Genomic DNA, 17,997 nt, shown 5'->3' with positions numbered 1-17,997 from the left:
ACTTCAGGTATACCAAATATAGCATCTGTGGGGAAGGTTCCATTATTTGTTCTAATATAACTGAAATTATTCTAAAATTAGAACTCCAGCACCAGTACTCCTCCGGACTCAAACATGACCAAAACATGTGAGTGAGATTGCAAGGAGACTGGGAACATCTGTCACAAGTGCCAGCCATATTCTTGTATATCTTGGCAAGTCTAGCTTTACTGTAGTGTACCCTATAAACAATTTTAAATTAGAGTAGTTGAAATTTCAAGCAAGATTTTATTTCTTGTAGTCCACTAATCATCATACATGAAAATAAGAAGTTCTATTCCCATTCAGTATTAATTTTTAGCAAAGTCAGAGATGTATCTGAAGCTAGGAGCTCATATAGAAATGAAATTTACCTTCTGCTCATTTTTGTTACTGGTACAAGGTTTTAATTACCGAAGAGGGTGGAGCATTCTAGAAGAGAGGGTGTATTCGATTTTTAAGATTCAAATTACCTGAAGAAATCAGATTGCTGTAGATTAAAGGCAGTGCGTAACTGAGAAAAGCTGGAGAATATGTATTCACTGCAGAAATCACCAGTTGTGCCAAGACCTTTTCTGTTGCAGAGAGAGAACCTGGCATCCATCTTCGCAGGTTTAAATAGGTCATTATTGCTTATTGGTGTGTTAAGTGGAAATGTGTTCCAGCTAAAGTGCTGTTTGATTTGTTGCTTTTTTTATCTTATGTGCCTGTGTCCTTTTTTTCTATTCTGTGTCCCCTCTCTAAGTTCAGATGTTTGTGAGGGTTACTGAAAGCTCTTGTACATGCTGTGCCAGTGTTTCTTATTAATAACTAAGACTTTGGCGGGCCACCACATTCAGTTATCTTGTCGTAGTCTCAATGGAGCTGGACTGTTAATTAGAGCAGTATTAAAAACATATACACCGATGGGTTATTTATAGCGCAGTAAAGGCAGAGATGAGCAGCAGAACATCAGGCACATTAAAAGTGAAACTCAACCGTTCATTCTGCTGGGCCTAAAACTCTCTTTCACTTACAAAAACCTGCAAATATCTTCTCTGATCCATCGATCTGATCAGCTGTGAATGTATCAACAGATCAATTATCCACCTCACGAGTGACATTCAGCTGCAAAGGAGATAAAAAGAACCGCATTCTCTGACCCAGAAAAAAAGTTTTTAGGGTGATATTAGAGTGACTACAGAACAGCCCCCTAATTTTCCCACAAATAAGGAGATTTCCTCCCTTCCATATTAAGTTGAACAAATCTAATACTAATACTGAAATACTGTATCATCAGTTAGCTGTTTAACCCTTTGAAATCTGGATCAGTCACAGTTTTTGTGTTGCGTTTGGATGCCTTTCACAAGCATTTAAACTTTTGAAACCTGAGCATATTGTTTGCTTCATTTTGAAAACATGGAAAAACACAATGAGCGACTTGGCAAGACATGTCCCACAAATTGCAAGAAATGAGTAAGAGGTGACAAGAAAAATGACTAGGTAAGAAGCTATAAGTAATAGAAAGAAAGAAAATTATGAATCTCATCAGTCAACTCATGCAGTGAAGACAGATGTAAAGATAAACAGATCAAGTCATTGTCATGTCAAAGGTGATGCTGTCTTTACTGTACCTTTGTATAGTAGAAGGGATTTCCACATCTATGCAGGTACTAACTGACACTTACAGAGACACTGAGGTAACTGATGGCTCTATGTATGTTCATACTGAAATTAAAGGTCATAATAACAACTGGTAAATAGAACTGTGTGGATGGCCTTGTGTTAATGGCTAAACTACATAAAATGGCTCAAATATCCCATGCTGTTTGTTGTGAGGCTGTTGCCCTGATGTACGTCACTCTGTCCTGGCAGGACCTGTGTTTGGCAGCATGAACCAGTTCATTGGACTTGGAATATTTGTGGATACTTACCCCAACGCTGACAAGAGTCATGATGTGAGTTTCGGTCTGTAGCCTCTGCGTCATGCCTGTGTTATCACACTGTTAGTGTTTTTCTTAATATAGTCTAGACAAACATGTCAAAAGTATAGTCTGCCAGACCTCTTATTTTGTGATCAGTTATCTCAGATATGTGTCATATTTCTCTTTCTGCAAACCTCTCCAATGTGCAGAGGCCACAACATGGAATGCAGGTAGCATCAAATACAGCTATTTATTCCATGAGCTGACATTGTTCACCCCATGTCTTCATCACTTCACCATACCATAATGGGCCTTGTGCAGCAACTTTCTCTTAAATTTGTCTTATGTTTTCTCTTAATTTTCTTCAAAGATAAAATATAAGAAAAGTCAACTCCAGATGCACCAAATGTTAACCATTCAAATCTGCTCTGCCCAGGTGTGCTCAATGATGAATCCTGCTTGATCATAAGTCACCTGTCAGCACAGGTATCACCTCCTAAGCACTATATAAGAGCAGGTTTAGGGTTGTGTGCAAAGACTCTGACACATGAACAAGACTGGAGACATGACACACTGTATGTGAGTACAGTATTTCCCTCTGAAGTGTAGTGGAGTACAATCGGAAAGTGGCATGAGATTAAAATACCCAAGTTACGTAAAAGTTCCTCAGATTTGCACATAGGTAAAGTACTAACATTTCTTAAGTAAATTTACTTCTGGTCAGTAGAGTGACGCAGTAACTGAAATTGCAATATCTGGGATCAGTGCACCAAGTATAGCAGTATTTCTTTAGTCTTATATATTATATAATAAATATATATATATATATTTAAATATTTTATATTTAACAATCAAGTCATTATAATTATTCTAATTATTATATAAATTTGATTAAAGGATATTCATGCGTTTTTTAAATGTTTCTCAAATGTCAAACTTATTTTTTCTTTTGCTGGGCAACAATTTGTGGACTGTGAAAGCGAGATATTTATCTCTTATCTTGGTCAGACTGCTCCTAACCACTCGTAAAATGTTCTCTTACCTAAGAGAAGAGCAAAAATCAGAAAACGCTGATGAATCCCCCAAATCAATGAGTACTAACAAAACAAGAGCAAATCTTGTATATGAGCAGAAGTAAGAGAAAATGTGATCATATATCATTTCTTGCATGAGGCCCGATGTCTCATCACATCTGAGTGTTTTGAGTCTGTTGTCTGGTATGCTGGTGTACTCTGTGCTTAGCCAGTTTAACTCTCCTGTCTTCTTCAGAGGGTTTTCCCATATGTATCAGTGATGCTGGGAAATGGGACACTGTCATATGACCATGATTCTGATGGACGGCACACTGAACTTGGAGGATGTTCAGCTTTGACGCGCAACGCTATCTATGACACATTTCTTCTCATCAGATTCTCCAGAAACAGACTGACGGTATGAAATCCTCTAATTTAGGTGAAATGGACACAGAATTGTTACATGTTGACTCTTTTATTGTCATCATGTCTTAATACAGACATAATTTGTGTGAAAAATCTCTTGAGGCCCAAACACACCAAACCGACATCAGAGAATTAGGAGCGTTGAATTCCTCCCACCTCACTTCGCCGTGTCTCTAGCAGGAAGTTGCACATGAACACACCAAACTGACAGCCAACCAGCACATACGGACATCTGAAATAGTCATTCAAATAGGGAAACCTAAAGACTTCTATGACGCTAGTTAGTCATTGAGCACATTAACAGCAAAATCTAGTGTTGTAGGAGCAAAGCACAATTAGCAACATCACAAGCCATCAGGAAACCTTTCTGCTGAAGTACTCAATGGTTAAAGAAAAACTAATCTGACCTAACTTAACAAGTTTGTTTCGACCTCTCTCCCTCTTAACTTTAGCCATTGGTTTATATTTTTTACTTACATTTCTCTTCTTGTGCACTGAATAGCCAATCAGTGATTTCATTCACCTTCGGGCTCCACCGTCGCCAATTCAACATGCTAAATCACTGGGGGAAAAAAAGTAGACGAGCGTCGACACATGCCAAGGGTGTGGGACACACCACAGAGACGAGGGCTGCGGATGCTCACCAACGGCCTCCCGTCGGCTTGGTGTGTCAGGGCCTTTACATTAAAGGATTCCCATTGACAGCTCTAACATAATTCCTATTAAATAAGTAAAGTTTAGAAGTTAAGTTTAGAACTCCTAGCATGAGTTTATTCTTCATCAGTGACTCATACCAACTCTTCCTCTGCCCACCAGCTGATGGTGGACGTAGAGGGCAAGCAGGAATGGAAAGACTGTGCTGACATCTCAGGACTGCGGCTACCTTCAGGCTACTTCTTTGGTGCGTCCTCTGCCACTGGAGACCTATCAGGTATGAAGTCTTAATAATCACATGAGGGCTGCTTGACTGCTGGGAACCTCTGATTAATTTCATTAAGGCTAGGAATACGTGATAATGCTGGCACATCATCGCTATCTGTATTGGGCTCGTTTGTCATCTCTGGTGCATGCTGTTTCACTTGCAGCACTGACAAAGCCCCATGGGCAAAAAGCCAACAAGAGTAAATTTATTAATGTAGCCAAATCCCTGCAAAATATACACAAGTCAAAAATAAACACTCAACAGGTTAGAGTTCATTCATGTAACAAAGGTTGGAGCTGCATTGAAGCAGCAAATGCTGGAGAATACTCTCTGGAAAGGACAGAGAAGACACAGTGTGGGTTTGTCATTTTATACGTCATTTTGTTAAAATAATAATAAATACATTTTATTTATTTATTTAGAAAAATCTCAAAGTGCTACAGACATGGTATAAGGACAGTAGATTAAAAACATTAAAAACAAGGCAAAAACTAAGCAGATATAAAACAGTGCATAGGATTAGGCAATGGTATAAAAGGCTCTTTGAAAGAAAAAAAAAATAAATTAAGATAATGATAAATCAACTAAACTCATCATAAAACACACTAAATTTAAACTCAAAAGAAACAAAATAAAACTCACCCAAACTATCCACTAAGTCCTCTGTTTCAACAATCAGCAGCTCCAGTTTGGTTGATGTTAGATGTAAAAAAAACATGCCATTATTCCCCACGCTTTCCCACTGCCTGTTGGCCACCAGCTGTTTACAGTCCTGTAGCTTTACTTTAACTTTTTTATAAATTTATGATGGTATTAAAAAACATATCTTTAGAATTTCTACTCTGGTATACCATAATACGACCCAGGCCTAATCCCTGCTTCTGCAGTCTCTTATGGGAAACTGGGATACAATCAGTACGTCCAAAAATTCCAGTGACTCCACAGCTTTTCTTTCTTATTGATCAGAGAGCAAACGTTTCACAGAGGTTTCGGAATCAACTTAGATCACCACAATGCAAGGACTGCAGCTTTACTGAACCATGTGCCATAGAATTCACACAATGCTACAATTGTGTGAATTGTTTCTTTAAATATTACTTAGTGACTTGTGCATGTTGCTCTAGATAACCATGACATCATCTCCATGAAGTTGTACCAGCTGACAGTAGTGAGGACTCCTGAGGAGGAGGAAGAGGAGGAGGAGGTCACCATCCCTAGCGTTGACAACATGGATAAGTTCCAAGGTAGGTCCACCATCGCCCACTCCACCCTGCTCACTCTAAGGTCATCAGTTGTCTCTTACAACACTACATGATCTCAGAAACATAGAAACACCAAAATTCAATCCTGAAGCAGTTTGTAAAATTTAATCCAAGTTCCCATTCTCGTGACCAGGTGGCTGGTGGTTTCAAGATACTGAACCCTAAATTACTCATGAAAGTTCCATCAGTGTGTCAGTGTGAGTGAATGGTTAGCACCATGCCGCCACCAGTGTGGGAATGTGACATGAGTTTATATGAATTCTATCCTTATTTTGATGATGATCATGAAGAACTAGACCTGCACATGTATAGCACTTTCTAGTCTTCTGAGCACTCACAGGACTTTTACACCATGAGTCACATTCACCCATTTACACACATGTTGCTGAGGCACAAGGTGCCACCTACTACTCAGTCTAAACATTCAAACACACTCACATGGATCAGGAGCAGTTTGGCATTCAGTATCTTGTCCAAGGATACTTCGAGCGGCGACTTGGAGGAGCTGGGGATCGAACCGCCAACCTTCTGAGCAATGAATGACCCGCTCTACCTCTTGAGCCACAGCCACATTCTTTGCAAAGATTCAAAATCAAAACTGCAGAGGCCAAGATATCATTTTAATCCCTTGAATGGGCCACTAGATTCCTCACTACTAGGGCTGTGACAGTTTGTGTATTTGTACCGTGTGCAGAATAAAGGTAGTGTAGACTGATGCATGCAACCAAAGTCAGCAACATGAGCTGACGTCAGCAAAAAGTCAGCAACAAACTGATTGTCTGTGAGTCAGTCACTATAGTGAGCACAAATGTAACACTGGAGCTGGAGGACCCCCCTGCAGCTACAACAGCAGCTGAGAGGAGAGAGCTGAGGAGGAAGCTGAGGAGAGAGAGCTGAGGAGGGAGCAGAGGAGAGAGCTGAGAAGGGAGCTGAGAGGAGAGCTGAGGAGGGTGATTTTTATACATATTCCTATACATTGAAAGCAACATCTAACTAAATACTACCCTCCTAGAAATTTGGGTTGCGAGTTATTTAAGTTTAATGAAGATAACTTTAATGACATGAACAGGGTGTTTTCTCAGACTTCTGGAACCAGTGAAGACATAATGCAAAGTAGTCCTCTCACCATGAAAAACCTTAATTTCTTGTATTAAGTTGGTTGAGCTTTTCTTTAACTTTGAATTCAAAAAAGCAATTTAATTGACCTGTAATCTTGAAACAGTGGGCCTCATTCATCAATATCCTCTAAAGTTTTTTTTCTAAAATGTGTTCTAAAGATCTTTGTTGAGGGAGTGTACTCTCCATAGGCAGTTTCTCTTTCTCAGCAGTGATGCCTACAGAGCATACCCACATTTTGATGTCTGGAGTAGCAAACTTTGATTTGGTCCCTCCTCATGAAGTGCTTGTATAAACCAAGAACATCTGTGTGATTATGAGTCTCTCTTCGTTTTGCTTTGCAGCGGAGGTGGAGGTGGAAGGGACGAGCGGAGTGCAGTTCTTCTTCACCCTGCTCTTCTCCATCCTGGGCCTGGGTGTGCTGGCAGTGGTAGGGCTCATGGTTTATGGCCGCTGGAAGGAAAACAGACGCAAACGTTTCTATTGATCAGAGAGCAAGCGTTTCACAGAGGTTTCGGAATCAACTTAGATCACCACAATGCAAGGACTGCCAGAGCTTTACTGAACCATGTGATTGAATGAACAACCGGACGGGTCTGAAGGCCCAAGCCCACAGAACAGAGACAGGTGCAGAGATCAACAGGTGAGCCAGCTGTGAAGTGTGTGTGTGTGTGTGTGTGTGTGTGTGTGTGTGTGTGTGTGTGTGTGTGTGTGTGTGTGTGTGTGTGTGTGTGCGTGCGTGCGCGCGCGCACACGCGCGCCTCGTCGCGTGCGTGGAAGATAGATGAGATAAAGCTGCTTTAGAGGAATTTCTTCTTTTAAAAATGGATCACAGTATGTTTGGAACAACTGCACTAAACCAGACACTGTAGATTTGAAATAGTTGCTGATGTGACTCTGGTGTCCCTTGTGGTCACTTCATCCCCAACAGACAAACAAAACAAAACAACTTCCGATCAATTCCAAAATCACAGATGTGTGCGCTTTACTGAAATCACGTTACGAGATACTGTGGTATTGCAGTTTAAAGTGTACCTCTTACTGCCACTGGGTGCTGCCAACGTGCAGCTTGAATCTGACATGGAGCTGCTGTGAAGACCATCAACCTGTGGATCTCTGGACACTTCTTCTGTCAGCACTGAAAACGGCAAACTGCATTGAGAGCGCCCTCTGAGCCCGGCAAACACTCAGATCAGCTGAAATGGATTGATTCAATCAGTAAAGGTACGGTGAGTGAGACATCGTGCTTCTTGTACTTCAAAGGAGTGATTAGAGTTGAAGTGCCGAGCCAGGACCAATAGAGCAGCTCTGACTCTCCTCCTGTCCTCTCTGCTGGTTTCAGCTCCTCCTCTGTGTTCTGTTTGCTTCCTTTCCCATCAGCAGCTGATAACAGTTCTCAGCTGTGAGAAGTTGATGTTAAGTTTTGTCAGTAATCTGTTTATGGCTGCTGTGCATCAGATCTTTGAGCTTTAGCATCACTTTTTATGTGAACAAAATCCAACTTTTCTGTAGTACATGATTTCATCAGTACCATCTTGTTTCATCAACTGATTCATTTCTGATTATGTGACTTTAGACTTTTGCTCTAGTGTGCACTGTTATTGAACCCTTTGAAACCACCTGGATCAATATTACTTTCATTGTGCTGCATTCAGACACTTCACAAGTATATGAACCCTGAGCAGATTGGTTTGAGTCCTCTCAAAAACACAGGAAAAACAGGCAATGAGCAACTGGGTAAGAAATGTGCTGCAAATTACAAGACATTAATACATCTAGAAAATTGTTTTTTAGAAAGTAAAGGAAAAATGTCCAAACACTATATTTATAATTATTAACACTTGTTTAGACTTGAAATTTAAGTGATGCCATTACAGAAGCTGGTGCCTTTCCCCTGCTGTCCACTAGACGCAGCTGCCTGAGACCATCCACTACCTTTTTAGCTGCTGTCCCAGTGTCCATCAGACTGGTGACCAGTGCTCCTCACTCATGGCTCTTGGTCTCCACTCCACTGTCTCCACTGGCTCCTAGTGTATTTCTGCTGAAGTCTCTAATGCATGAAGATCACTTTTGAATTTCTAGAAATGTCTACATGTAATGTTCATTGACATTAAAACTGAACATTTTTCAGTGCGCAGGGACTCAGACCTCGGCCAACATGTCTGTCTCTCCGAGGCAGAGTGAACATACTGCTATTATATAGCAGAAGAACTGAGGTGTCCTCTGGTACCAACTGTGAAAATCTAACTTGTTTGAAAGGAGGTTAAATAACAATGCATTTTTGGCAACAGAAAAACAGTCACTTGATCTCTCTGCTTGAGGTATCTGAATGAAAATGGGCTCTTTCCTTTAAGACATGTCCACTCAATGCTACTCCTGCAGTTTTAGGCAAAAGCATACCGTTTCCTCATACAGCACAGATGTTGTTTTACCTGTTTTATATGAATATAAAACAGAGAAGCAAGACTCTCTGTGAGATTTGTTCATGTGTGAGTTTGTTGGTCTCCATAGTAGCTGTTTCATAGTAATGAGACAGTTTCTTTGAAACGACTCACTGTGTAAAATGACATATTGTAGCCTCAAAGAGAAACACACCTTTACATTTATCTGTGGAGTTGCTCAATGTCTCGGTGACTTTATGCGCTATTTTGGGGTGGTTTTTATCATTTCTCGAGGGAGTTGAAAATGCATATATTTGGCACCAAACCTGTTTAACAAATATAGTCAACCCAAAAATTGCTACAACAATTTATGAGACATAATAAGGGTTTCTCCACACATTTATTGATCTTGTAGCGGGCTGCCACAATAAACATCTGCCGCTTGAAGAAGATTTTTCATATTCTGAGCCCAGACTGATCAGAACAACACCAGGCGCAGTGAAAGTGAAACTTAGCCAATGATTATACTGGCTCCAAAAGTTTACTGTAACTCAATGTGCAGCAGCTTCTCTTCCCATCCATCCATCTGATCAGCTCTGACTGGATCAACTGATCAGTTATCCAAGCTGCGACTCAAACTCCTCAAACTGCTGCTGAGGGATAAAAAGAACTCCTAACCAATTTTGCCTGCGCTGCGATCACTGAACCTGCAACAAACATCAACTTAGAGAGGAGGCACATAATGATTCAAACAGTGACTCAAAATCAAAAAGGAAATATTTAAACTAAATTGAAACATAAATCAAGTCTAATTAAGCATGAAAATGTCCATCATAAAGTTTCTATACACTCTAACATTTAAAGTCCAAATAGGTGTCTAAACAAAACACAATGTTAGTACAGATTTATAAGTGAATACACAGATTTATAAGTGAGCTGCATCTCAAATTAATCTTGAGGTTTTTAGCTTTTAGATGATGTATATCACTTCAGTAGGGCATCTGTTGTTCAACTGCAAACTCCCCCTAATGTCCACTGTCTCCTCTACAAAAGATAAAAATGGGTCTCTGGTTGGTGGGGAGGCTGGAGTTAAAGAGGTTAAAGAGTAACTTACCACTAGATCGGCGTTAATGAATCAGTAGATGACATGTACTGGCATTTTATCACACTGTCTGCTACTGCTTCCATTCTTAGAGTTCATTCCAACACAAGTTATTGTCCTTTTTGTCCATCCCTTCTGTCCACTTCCTCTATCTTTGAAATGAAGCTCAAAGTAGAGCCACAAAGTATTCAAAATGAGCTGCAGCCACATTTTCAATATGCTTGAAAAAGAAAATATTTAAACAAACTACATGAACAATACTGGAAATGTGTCTGCTCAACAACTCCTTGAAGAACTGCGGAGGAGAGCGGACTCTGCTGCATGCATCGGACAGCAGGGCTTATTTAACAGGCCTTTTTACCTGATAACATCAATGACAGCTCTGTTCGATTGAGATGTCCTCATAAGTCATGGCAGTGTGACAGAGAGTCAGCATGCACTACAGCAAGACCCTGAACCTGATGCGGTCAAATGGAATTAAGACATCATTTTATCATTACCCTTTGTTCATTTTCTGGAGAGGAAATGTGGTGAAGCCACTCTTTGTTTTCATGGTTCCACCATCAGATCTTAGAACAGAAAAAAAAATGAAAGACCTATCTTTTTAATTTGGCTTTCAGGTGGAGATAATTTCACTAGTATAATTTTCAAAGTTTTGTTTTTGTCTCCTTTTTTGCTACTGTAATTTTCATCTACACTGTTTATTTTAATCTGATCATGTCCTGCTAAGCACTTTGGGCTCCGGTTTTACATGAAATAAGCAATATAAAAAGTTACTATTATTATTATATCTCATGGAATTGGACTCACCAACAGCTGGAAATGCTGTTGATTGTCATGCAGACTCTAATATTGCTGTCCTTCTCTAAGGTCTACAGGTATGTCTCTTTTCCTCTTAGCTGGTGCTTTTTCGTCGTAACTGTAGGTCAAGCTTTATATAGCTGTTATTTTTGATTGCTAGTGTTGCTTTTCCTACCTTAACAGTTTCAACTGCTTTGTCTGCAGTCTTCCTCTGAAGTGTAACGTGGTGTTGTGACCTCCGCACGTTATCCAGGTTGGTTCTTTCACCTGAGTGGTGGAAAGACGACATCCCCCTGTCGGTGAGAAACTCTTTCAGCCGCCAGAGAGTATGGTATCTGGCTGCTTGATGGGAGTCAGGCGTCCGGGGATGGGGGTGGGGAGGGCTGCTCTCTAACGGAGGTCAGACAGCAGGGGTGCACCTCTGTATTACTGAGTCCCAGGTGTGAGACAGCTGGTATGCTCCCTCATCCCGGTTTATTGTCCTGTGGGCCCCTTTTTGTAATTTCAACTGCCTCCCTTATCCATCTGTGGAAACTGTTGATTTCTGTTTGGATGACCTTGGCGTTTTTCCAGTCCATGATGTGGATCTCCCTCTTGCAATGATCAGAGATGGCTGATTTCAGATTTTCCTGTTCTTCGAGTCAGCGCTCCAGATGTTTCTTTTTCACATTCCTTCAGGTGTTCTTTCTTCTTTTTGCCAAACATTCTACCTGTTTCCCCATGTATGTTTTATTGCAAGATAGGCATGGAATTTCATATATTATGTCACATTTTCTATCTAGGTCTATTTTGTCCTTTGGGTGTACCAGGATCTGGCGTAGCTTTATGTGCGGTTTTGGTTGGTGTGTTGATGTGGTGTTTCTTCATCACATTCTGGACCCTGTGATGCCCCTGATGTATGGGAGGGTGACCGTGCTGATGTTCTCCTTCTTGCATCTCTTTGCTTTTTTGTTTCCTTTTCGTTTTGGATTTTTTGAGCTTCTTTTTTGCCTTTATTAATAGCCCATCCTGGGTATTGACATTGTTTGAGTGCATTCTTGTTGTGTTCTTCCTCTTCCTGTTGGTCCCGTGTGTCCGTTATGATGTTGTTCGTTCGGTCAAAAAGTGTACTGGCAACTGACAATTTGTGTGCTGTGAGGTGTTTGGATGTCCACAGTTAATATTGGTCTGTGTGGGTTGGTTTTCTGTATATCTTAATCTTGATGCTACAGTCTTCTTCATGGTGGATCTGTCTGCTTCTTCCTAGTGGGTGAATTTTATTATTGGTGTTGCCTATGGTGTTCAGATGATCTGTGAGCTCTTGTGTGTGGCCAGCCTTGATCTTTTCCCATTTGTTGTCCACATATCTCTTCCAAAAGGACAATCTGCAGTCTGTGGGTGCTGTGGTTATGGCTCTGGCCTCTAGGTCTTCCATGAAAAAGCCGCTCATGATGGCTGTTAAGGCAGGAAAAGTAACACTAGCCATAAAAAGAGCAACTATATAATGTTATCTGGTAGGCTAAAATGAACCTTTTTGGACTATGTAAGCCAAGCTGTTTGTCATTATCATGAAATTCAACATCCAATCCACAAACCATCATCAGGGCAAAATCAGTGTAGTTAATTATTCAAATAACAATGTTAAATCAATTCTGTTTAAAATTTTCTAATTCTTACCCTTGTCTCCCTAGTCTCATTTTTTTAAATTTTTGTTGTGATGTTTTTTTTTTTTTTTTTTAATGAATACTTTATGAATTGTTTAGATAATAAAAACAAAGAATGTCAAATGTGTGAAGTTGGATCTTTGACTTGTGGTTTGTATATAGGCCAAAAAAATGCAACCAAGATTTAGAAAGCAGTGGCTCTGAAAAATTCAGTTGTGCTCAATTTTTTGCACACTTGAGGTCCTTTTCATTATGCTGTGAACTTACTGTGCGTTTCAGTGCCCGTACTACGGTGGCCGACAAGTGCAAACGCGCTGCATATACAGACAAGCGCTGCAAATACAGAAACGTGCTGCAATTAGAGAAACGCGCTGCATATCGGAAAACAGATGCAAAACGAAAATGCTACAAATACAGAAACGCGCTGCAAATAAGAAAACAAATGCAAAAAAAAAACGCTGCATATTCAGTCATACAACGGAAGTGCTCCAGGCCTCTAGGGGCTGAGCTTCCACCCGAGAGACAGACAGACAGACGCATCAACCTGTGGAGCAGATAGGTACATGAGCGGCAGAGATATTGGTGAGAGGAAAACTGGAGTCGGGAGAGGCAAATGAAAAAGTATGTATTCTTTTTCTTTTTCTTTCTTTCTTTCTTTTTTCCATATGTGGCCCTCATCTTTTACTGTATTATGAAACTACAGCTGATTTACATGATGTTAGCATGCTAGAGACTTTGAGTTCTACAAGAGTAGTGTATCTGTAGTGGTAATGTTAGCTAACGTTACTGTAACTAACGTTACTTTCCGGGAGACCCCAGGGATTTGACTGCATTTAAGGTTAGATTATTTTCGACCTCGTCTCCACATATGATTGGATACTTTATTGATCAGTGACGGGATTTTGAATAAGAGGAAGGTGGGGAGGTGATGAAGAGGGAGAGAACAGAGTAAAACAAGAGTAGCATAAATTAAACACACACACACACACACACTATTCCTCTAATGTAACATTTCTCTTTATTTAGTGATAATTGCTATTTATGTGATTTTTTGATTGAGTTTACTAAAGGGATTTACCATATCAATGTCTGTATTTCCAGGCTGCCATGTTTTGCCCTTTCTGTGGCCAACATCTACACACTGTTCGAGTGTTCTGTGGCTCATGTGGCAAAAATGTACAGTTTCTGGCAGAAGTGGGAGACAACAGTAAGTAGACTAAAAGTTGTATGTGTTTGTAGATTGTACAATAAAGGGTTCAACAAACCCAGTTTGGAATACTTATTACTGGCTAGATACAATAGTTTTCAGTACTTTTCCGAACATTTTTTAATGTATAATACAGAGATCATTATTATATTGTAGACTTACTCATTACAGACTTTTAACAGCTCGTATTATAAATCATTTGATATTAGTTCTTGGTTCATAGAATTAAACAATAAATCAGAAACAGATATTTTGTTGTTGTTTTTTTGCCTGGACAATGACAAATGTTCCAGTTTACGCTTCAGAGAGCAAAGGCTCATTTTAACATTGTGTTTTGTGGCCAGGAAATCCAAAATTTCGTTGTAGCTGTAGCCATCATGGAAATACTTCCGAATCAAATCCTCCTCTGTGGGGCTGTCCGATGCTGACCCTGACAAACACAGGGAGAAAAAAATAAATAAACATTTTCCAGCAAAGACAAGCTGCAGCACATCATCCAGTCAGCAGAGAAGACCTTCAGCTGCAATCTGCCATCTCTTAAGGACCTGTACACATTGGGCCTCATTCACAAACAGTGCGTACACACAGATTTATGCTTAAACCGTGCGTACACACAAATCTGGGATTCATCAATATTTTCTTACCTGAATTTGTTCATATTCTGCAAACAAATTCAGAACTTCCTCAGACCATGCGTACGCACAAATTGACAGCCTAGCTGTCTTAGAAAATATTGACACTCACCTTTTGACTAAATGAAAGCATATGAAAACCACATTCATTCAAAAAAACTTAAATATAGTGTTTTTATGGTTGATTTATTTGATTTACCTTATTTTTAGGATTTTAACATAAATGTCATGTCATGTCTGTTTCCTATGTTTGGCACTTTTGTTGCATTTTTATGAATGTATTATGTTAGATTATTAATTATTATCATTGTTGTTACTTATTATTAGCATATAATTGTCATCATTGGGTGAAAGTCCTTGCTTTCATCATCATCAGCTGTTCATCATTTCACCTTAATTTTTTATCATTGAGGACCAAAAGAGTGCAGGAAGACAGACCCCTCCCATCTTGGCCACCACCTGTCAGAACCCCTTCCCTCTGTTAAAAGGTTTTGGACTATCAAGACCAAAACCTCACACCATAAAAACAGTGGGGACTCACAAACACTCTCCCTGCCCCCAGCTCTCTCAATATCTGTTTCTGATTTATTGTTTAATTCTATGAACCAAGAACTAATATCAAATGATTTATAATACGAGCTGTTAAAAGTCTGTAATGAGTAAGTCTACAATATAATAATGATCTCTGTATTATACATTAAAAAATGTTCGGAAAAGTACTCCGACTGAAAACTATTGTATCTAGCCAGTAATAAGTATTCCAAACTGGGTATGTTGAACCCTTTATTGTACAATCTACAAACACATACAACTTTTAGTCTACTTACTGTTGTCTCCCACTTCTGCCAGAAACTGTACATTTTTGCCACATGAGCCACAGAACACTCGAACGTGTGTAGATGTTGGCCACAGAAAGGGCAAAACATGGCAGCCTGGAAATACAGACATTGATATGGTAAATCCCTTTAGTAAACTCAATCAAAAAATCACATAAATAGCAATTATCACTAAATAAAGAGAAATGTTACATTAGAGGAATACGACGTGTGTGTGTGTGTGTGTGTGTGTGTGTGTGTGTTTAATTTATGCTACTCTTGTTTTACTCTGTTCTCTCTCTCTTCATCACCTCCCCACCTTCCTCTTATTCAAAATCCCGTCACTGATCAATAAAGTATCCAATCATATGTGGAGACGAGGTCGAAAATAATCTAACCTTAAATGCAATCAAATCCCTGGGGTCTCCCGGAAAGTAACGTTAGTTACAGTAACGTTAGCTAACATTACCACTACAGATACACTACTCTTGTAGAACTCAAAGTCTCTAGCATGCTAACATCATGTAAATCAGCTGCAGTTTCATAATACAGTAAAAGATGAGGGCCACATATGGAAAAAAGAAAGAAAGAAAGAAAAAGAAAAAGAATACATACTTTTTCATTTGCCTCTCCCGACTCCAGTTTTCCTCTCACCAATATCTCTGCCGCTCATGTACCTATCTGCTCCACAGGTTGATGCGTCTGTCTGTCTGTCTCTCGGGCGGGTGGAAGCTCAGCCCCTAGAGGCCTGGAGCACTTCCGTTGTATGACTGAATATGCAGCGTTTTTTTTTTGCATTTGTTTTCTTATTTGCAGCGCGTTTCTGTATTTGTAGCATTTTCGTTTTGCATCTGTTTTCCGATATGCAGCGCGTTTCTCTAATTGCAGCACCTGTCTGTATATGCAGCGCGTTTGCAATACTATATAGCATGGCGAAAAAATATTTATTATGTCCCAATGTGTAGTATGCCAGATAGGGACATAGTAGTGGTTGGATTTTACAGTATGGAACTCATAGACTTTAGTAGTACCTAGACACCGCACCAAAGATGGCGCCTTTTCATCCCACTGTAGTTGCTCGCCTTACTCAAAAATGCAGAACAGAAAGATTCAATTGACCTGGTTTGTAGAACCATGTTTCTTGTCAGCAGTTTTGCAGATTTTTTTTTTTTTTTTACGTTAGTGATTTGTGGTGTTGTTTTCCAACTGGAGGGGGTTACAGAAGTGCATATTTAACGGATTCAGTGTGGACAGAGAGGCGCCTGCATGCTGTTAGGACTCAGTGTTAGGCCTACATATTTGTAGGGGATATATTTTTTACCAGATATTATAATGGGAGAGATTTAAGTAACTTGGACTTTGGTAGATTTTCCTGGTTTAAAAGGTGAATAACAGGAAGCCTGAGCACAGCAGTGCTGAGGAGAGGGCTATTAAAGGGGCCCTATTGTGCTAATTTTGGGGATTATATTTTTATTTTGGGGTCTACTAGAATAGGTTTACATGCTTTAATGTTTAAAAAACACATCATGTGTCATACTGCCCTCTGCTGAAACTGTCTGTCTGAGCTGATGTCCCACCTCCTGAGAGGCCCAGTCTGCTCTGATTGATCAGCTGACTCTCTCTATGCACATTCTTTTCTATTTGTTACATTGTGATGTCGCAAAGTTGTGGCCCAGATGTAGAGCGGGTTGTCCTCTAATCGGAAGTCAGTGGTTCGATCCCCGGCCTCTCCAGGCAACATGTCGAAGTATCCTTGGGCAGGCAACATGTCGAAGTATCCTTGGGCAGGCAACATGTCGAAGTATCCTTGGTAGCAGGTAGCACCTTGTATGGTAGCCTCGGCCACCAGTGTGTGAATGTGTGTGAATGGGTGACTGTGACATATAATGCAAAAGTACTTTGAGTGGTCAAAATACTAGAATGATCTCGACTGTTAGTTACAGTGTAGCAACATCTACACGGCTGGTGCATTTGAGCAGAGGAAGTAGAGACGGCAGATCCAGCGGGGATACATTCAACTCATATTAATTTGCTCACACTGCCTTTTCACTAAAGTTTGTCTCACCAGCTCTTCCTGTGTTATTGCTTAGTATGTGGCCACTCCTCTTCACTGTTGAACATGTAAATATTTCTTTGTGCTAGTTGGAAGACACAAGCCTCAGTTGACACTAGGATTGTAAAGAGCAACACCAAAATCCTGCCCACTGCATCACTGGAGGATTGCTGCTTCCACTGTAGTTCAGGTAAGCCCTCAGATCATTTCATCACTTTTATTATGATGGCTAAGATACTCCCTGTAATGACACTATGAACTGATCCATGTTTGTATAAAAACAGCTCTATTTGTAGTGGACAGCAAACTAAAAACAAAGAAAATTTGGTAATAAAGCTATTTGCAGTGTTGTTGGTGTTAGAGAAGTAGGTGTTAACCAGCATTCATTTCAAAAAGTAACTGCAACATGTCAAAACAACATTGATTGTCTTCACAGAGTGTGTGTTACTGTGTCTGGTTGTAGAGCAAAGTGTGAGGACAGCTAGGTCTCAGCAGAGAAGAAACAAGTGCTGACCTGCTGCAACAGAACACACTCTTAGACATGAAGTGGTTAATCTGTGGATGGGTGCGGGTCCTGATGATTCACTGGAGCCTGGAGAGGTCACAGGTGTCCATGTGCCTGATGGCTCAGTGTTGCCATATCAAACAGTGGTGTCCTGTAAACACTGCCAGCATGAGGGGCAGCAGCTTCACCAGCTTTCC

At 40.2% G+C, this 17,997-nt stretch overlaps 1 protein-coding gene and 1 pseudogene across 1 annotated transcript in view; both read left to right on the top strand.

Moving 5' to 3' along the window:
- LOC121945029 (VIP36-like protein) overlaps positions 1–9,485 on the top strand; it is a 32,205-nt gene extending 22,720 nt beyond the window's left edge. Inside the window, exons 4-8 of the mRNA XM_042489028.1 lie at positions 1,873–1,955; positions 3,192–3,353; positions 4,178–4,292; positions 5,408–5,527; positions 7,006–9,485. Of these exons, the coding sequence (XP_042344962.1) occupies positions 1,873–1,955; positions 3,192–3,353; positions 4,178–4,292; positions 5,408–5,527; positions 7,006–7,148 (623 nt within the window). The 3' untranslated portion in view covers positions 7,149–9,485. The remainder of the gene's footprint in view (positions 1–1,872; positions 1,956–3,191; positions 3,354–4,177; positions 4,293–5,407; positions 5,528–7,005) is intronic.
- Positions 7,250–17,997, top strand: part of LOC121945030 — a 34,512-nt pseudogene continuing 23,764 nt past the window's right edge.

The sequence above is a fragment of the Plectropomus leopardus genome, chromosome 6, assembly GCF_008729295.1.
Source record: "Plectropomus leopardus isolate mb chromosome 6, YSFRI_Pleo_2.0, whole genome shotgun sequence".
Lineage (NCBI taxonomy): Eukaryota > Metazoa > Chordata > Actinopteri > Perciformes > Serranidae > Plectropomus > Plectropomus leopardus.
The sequence above is the reverse complement of the archived record's forward strand: the minus strand, read 5'-3'. Positions and strand labels throughout refer to the sequence as shown.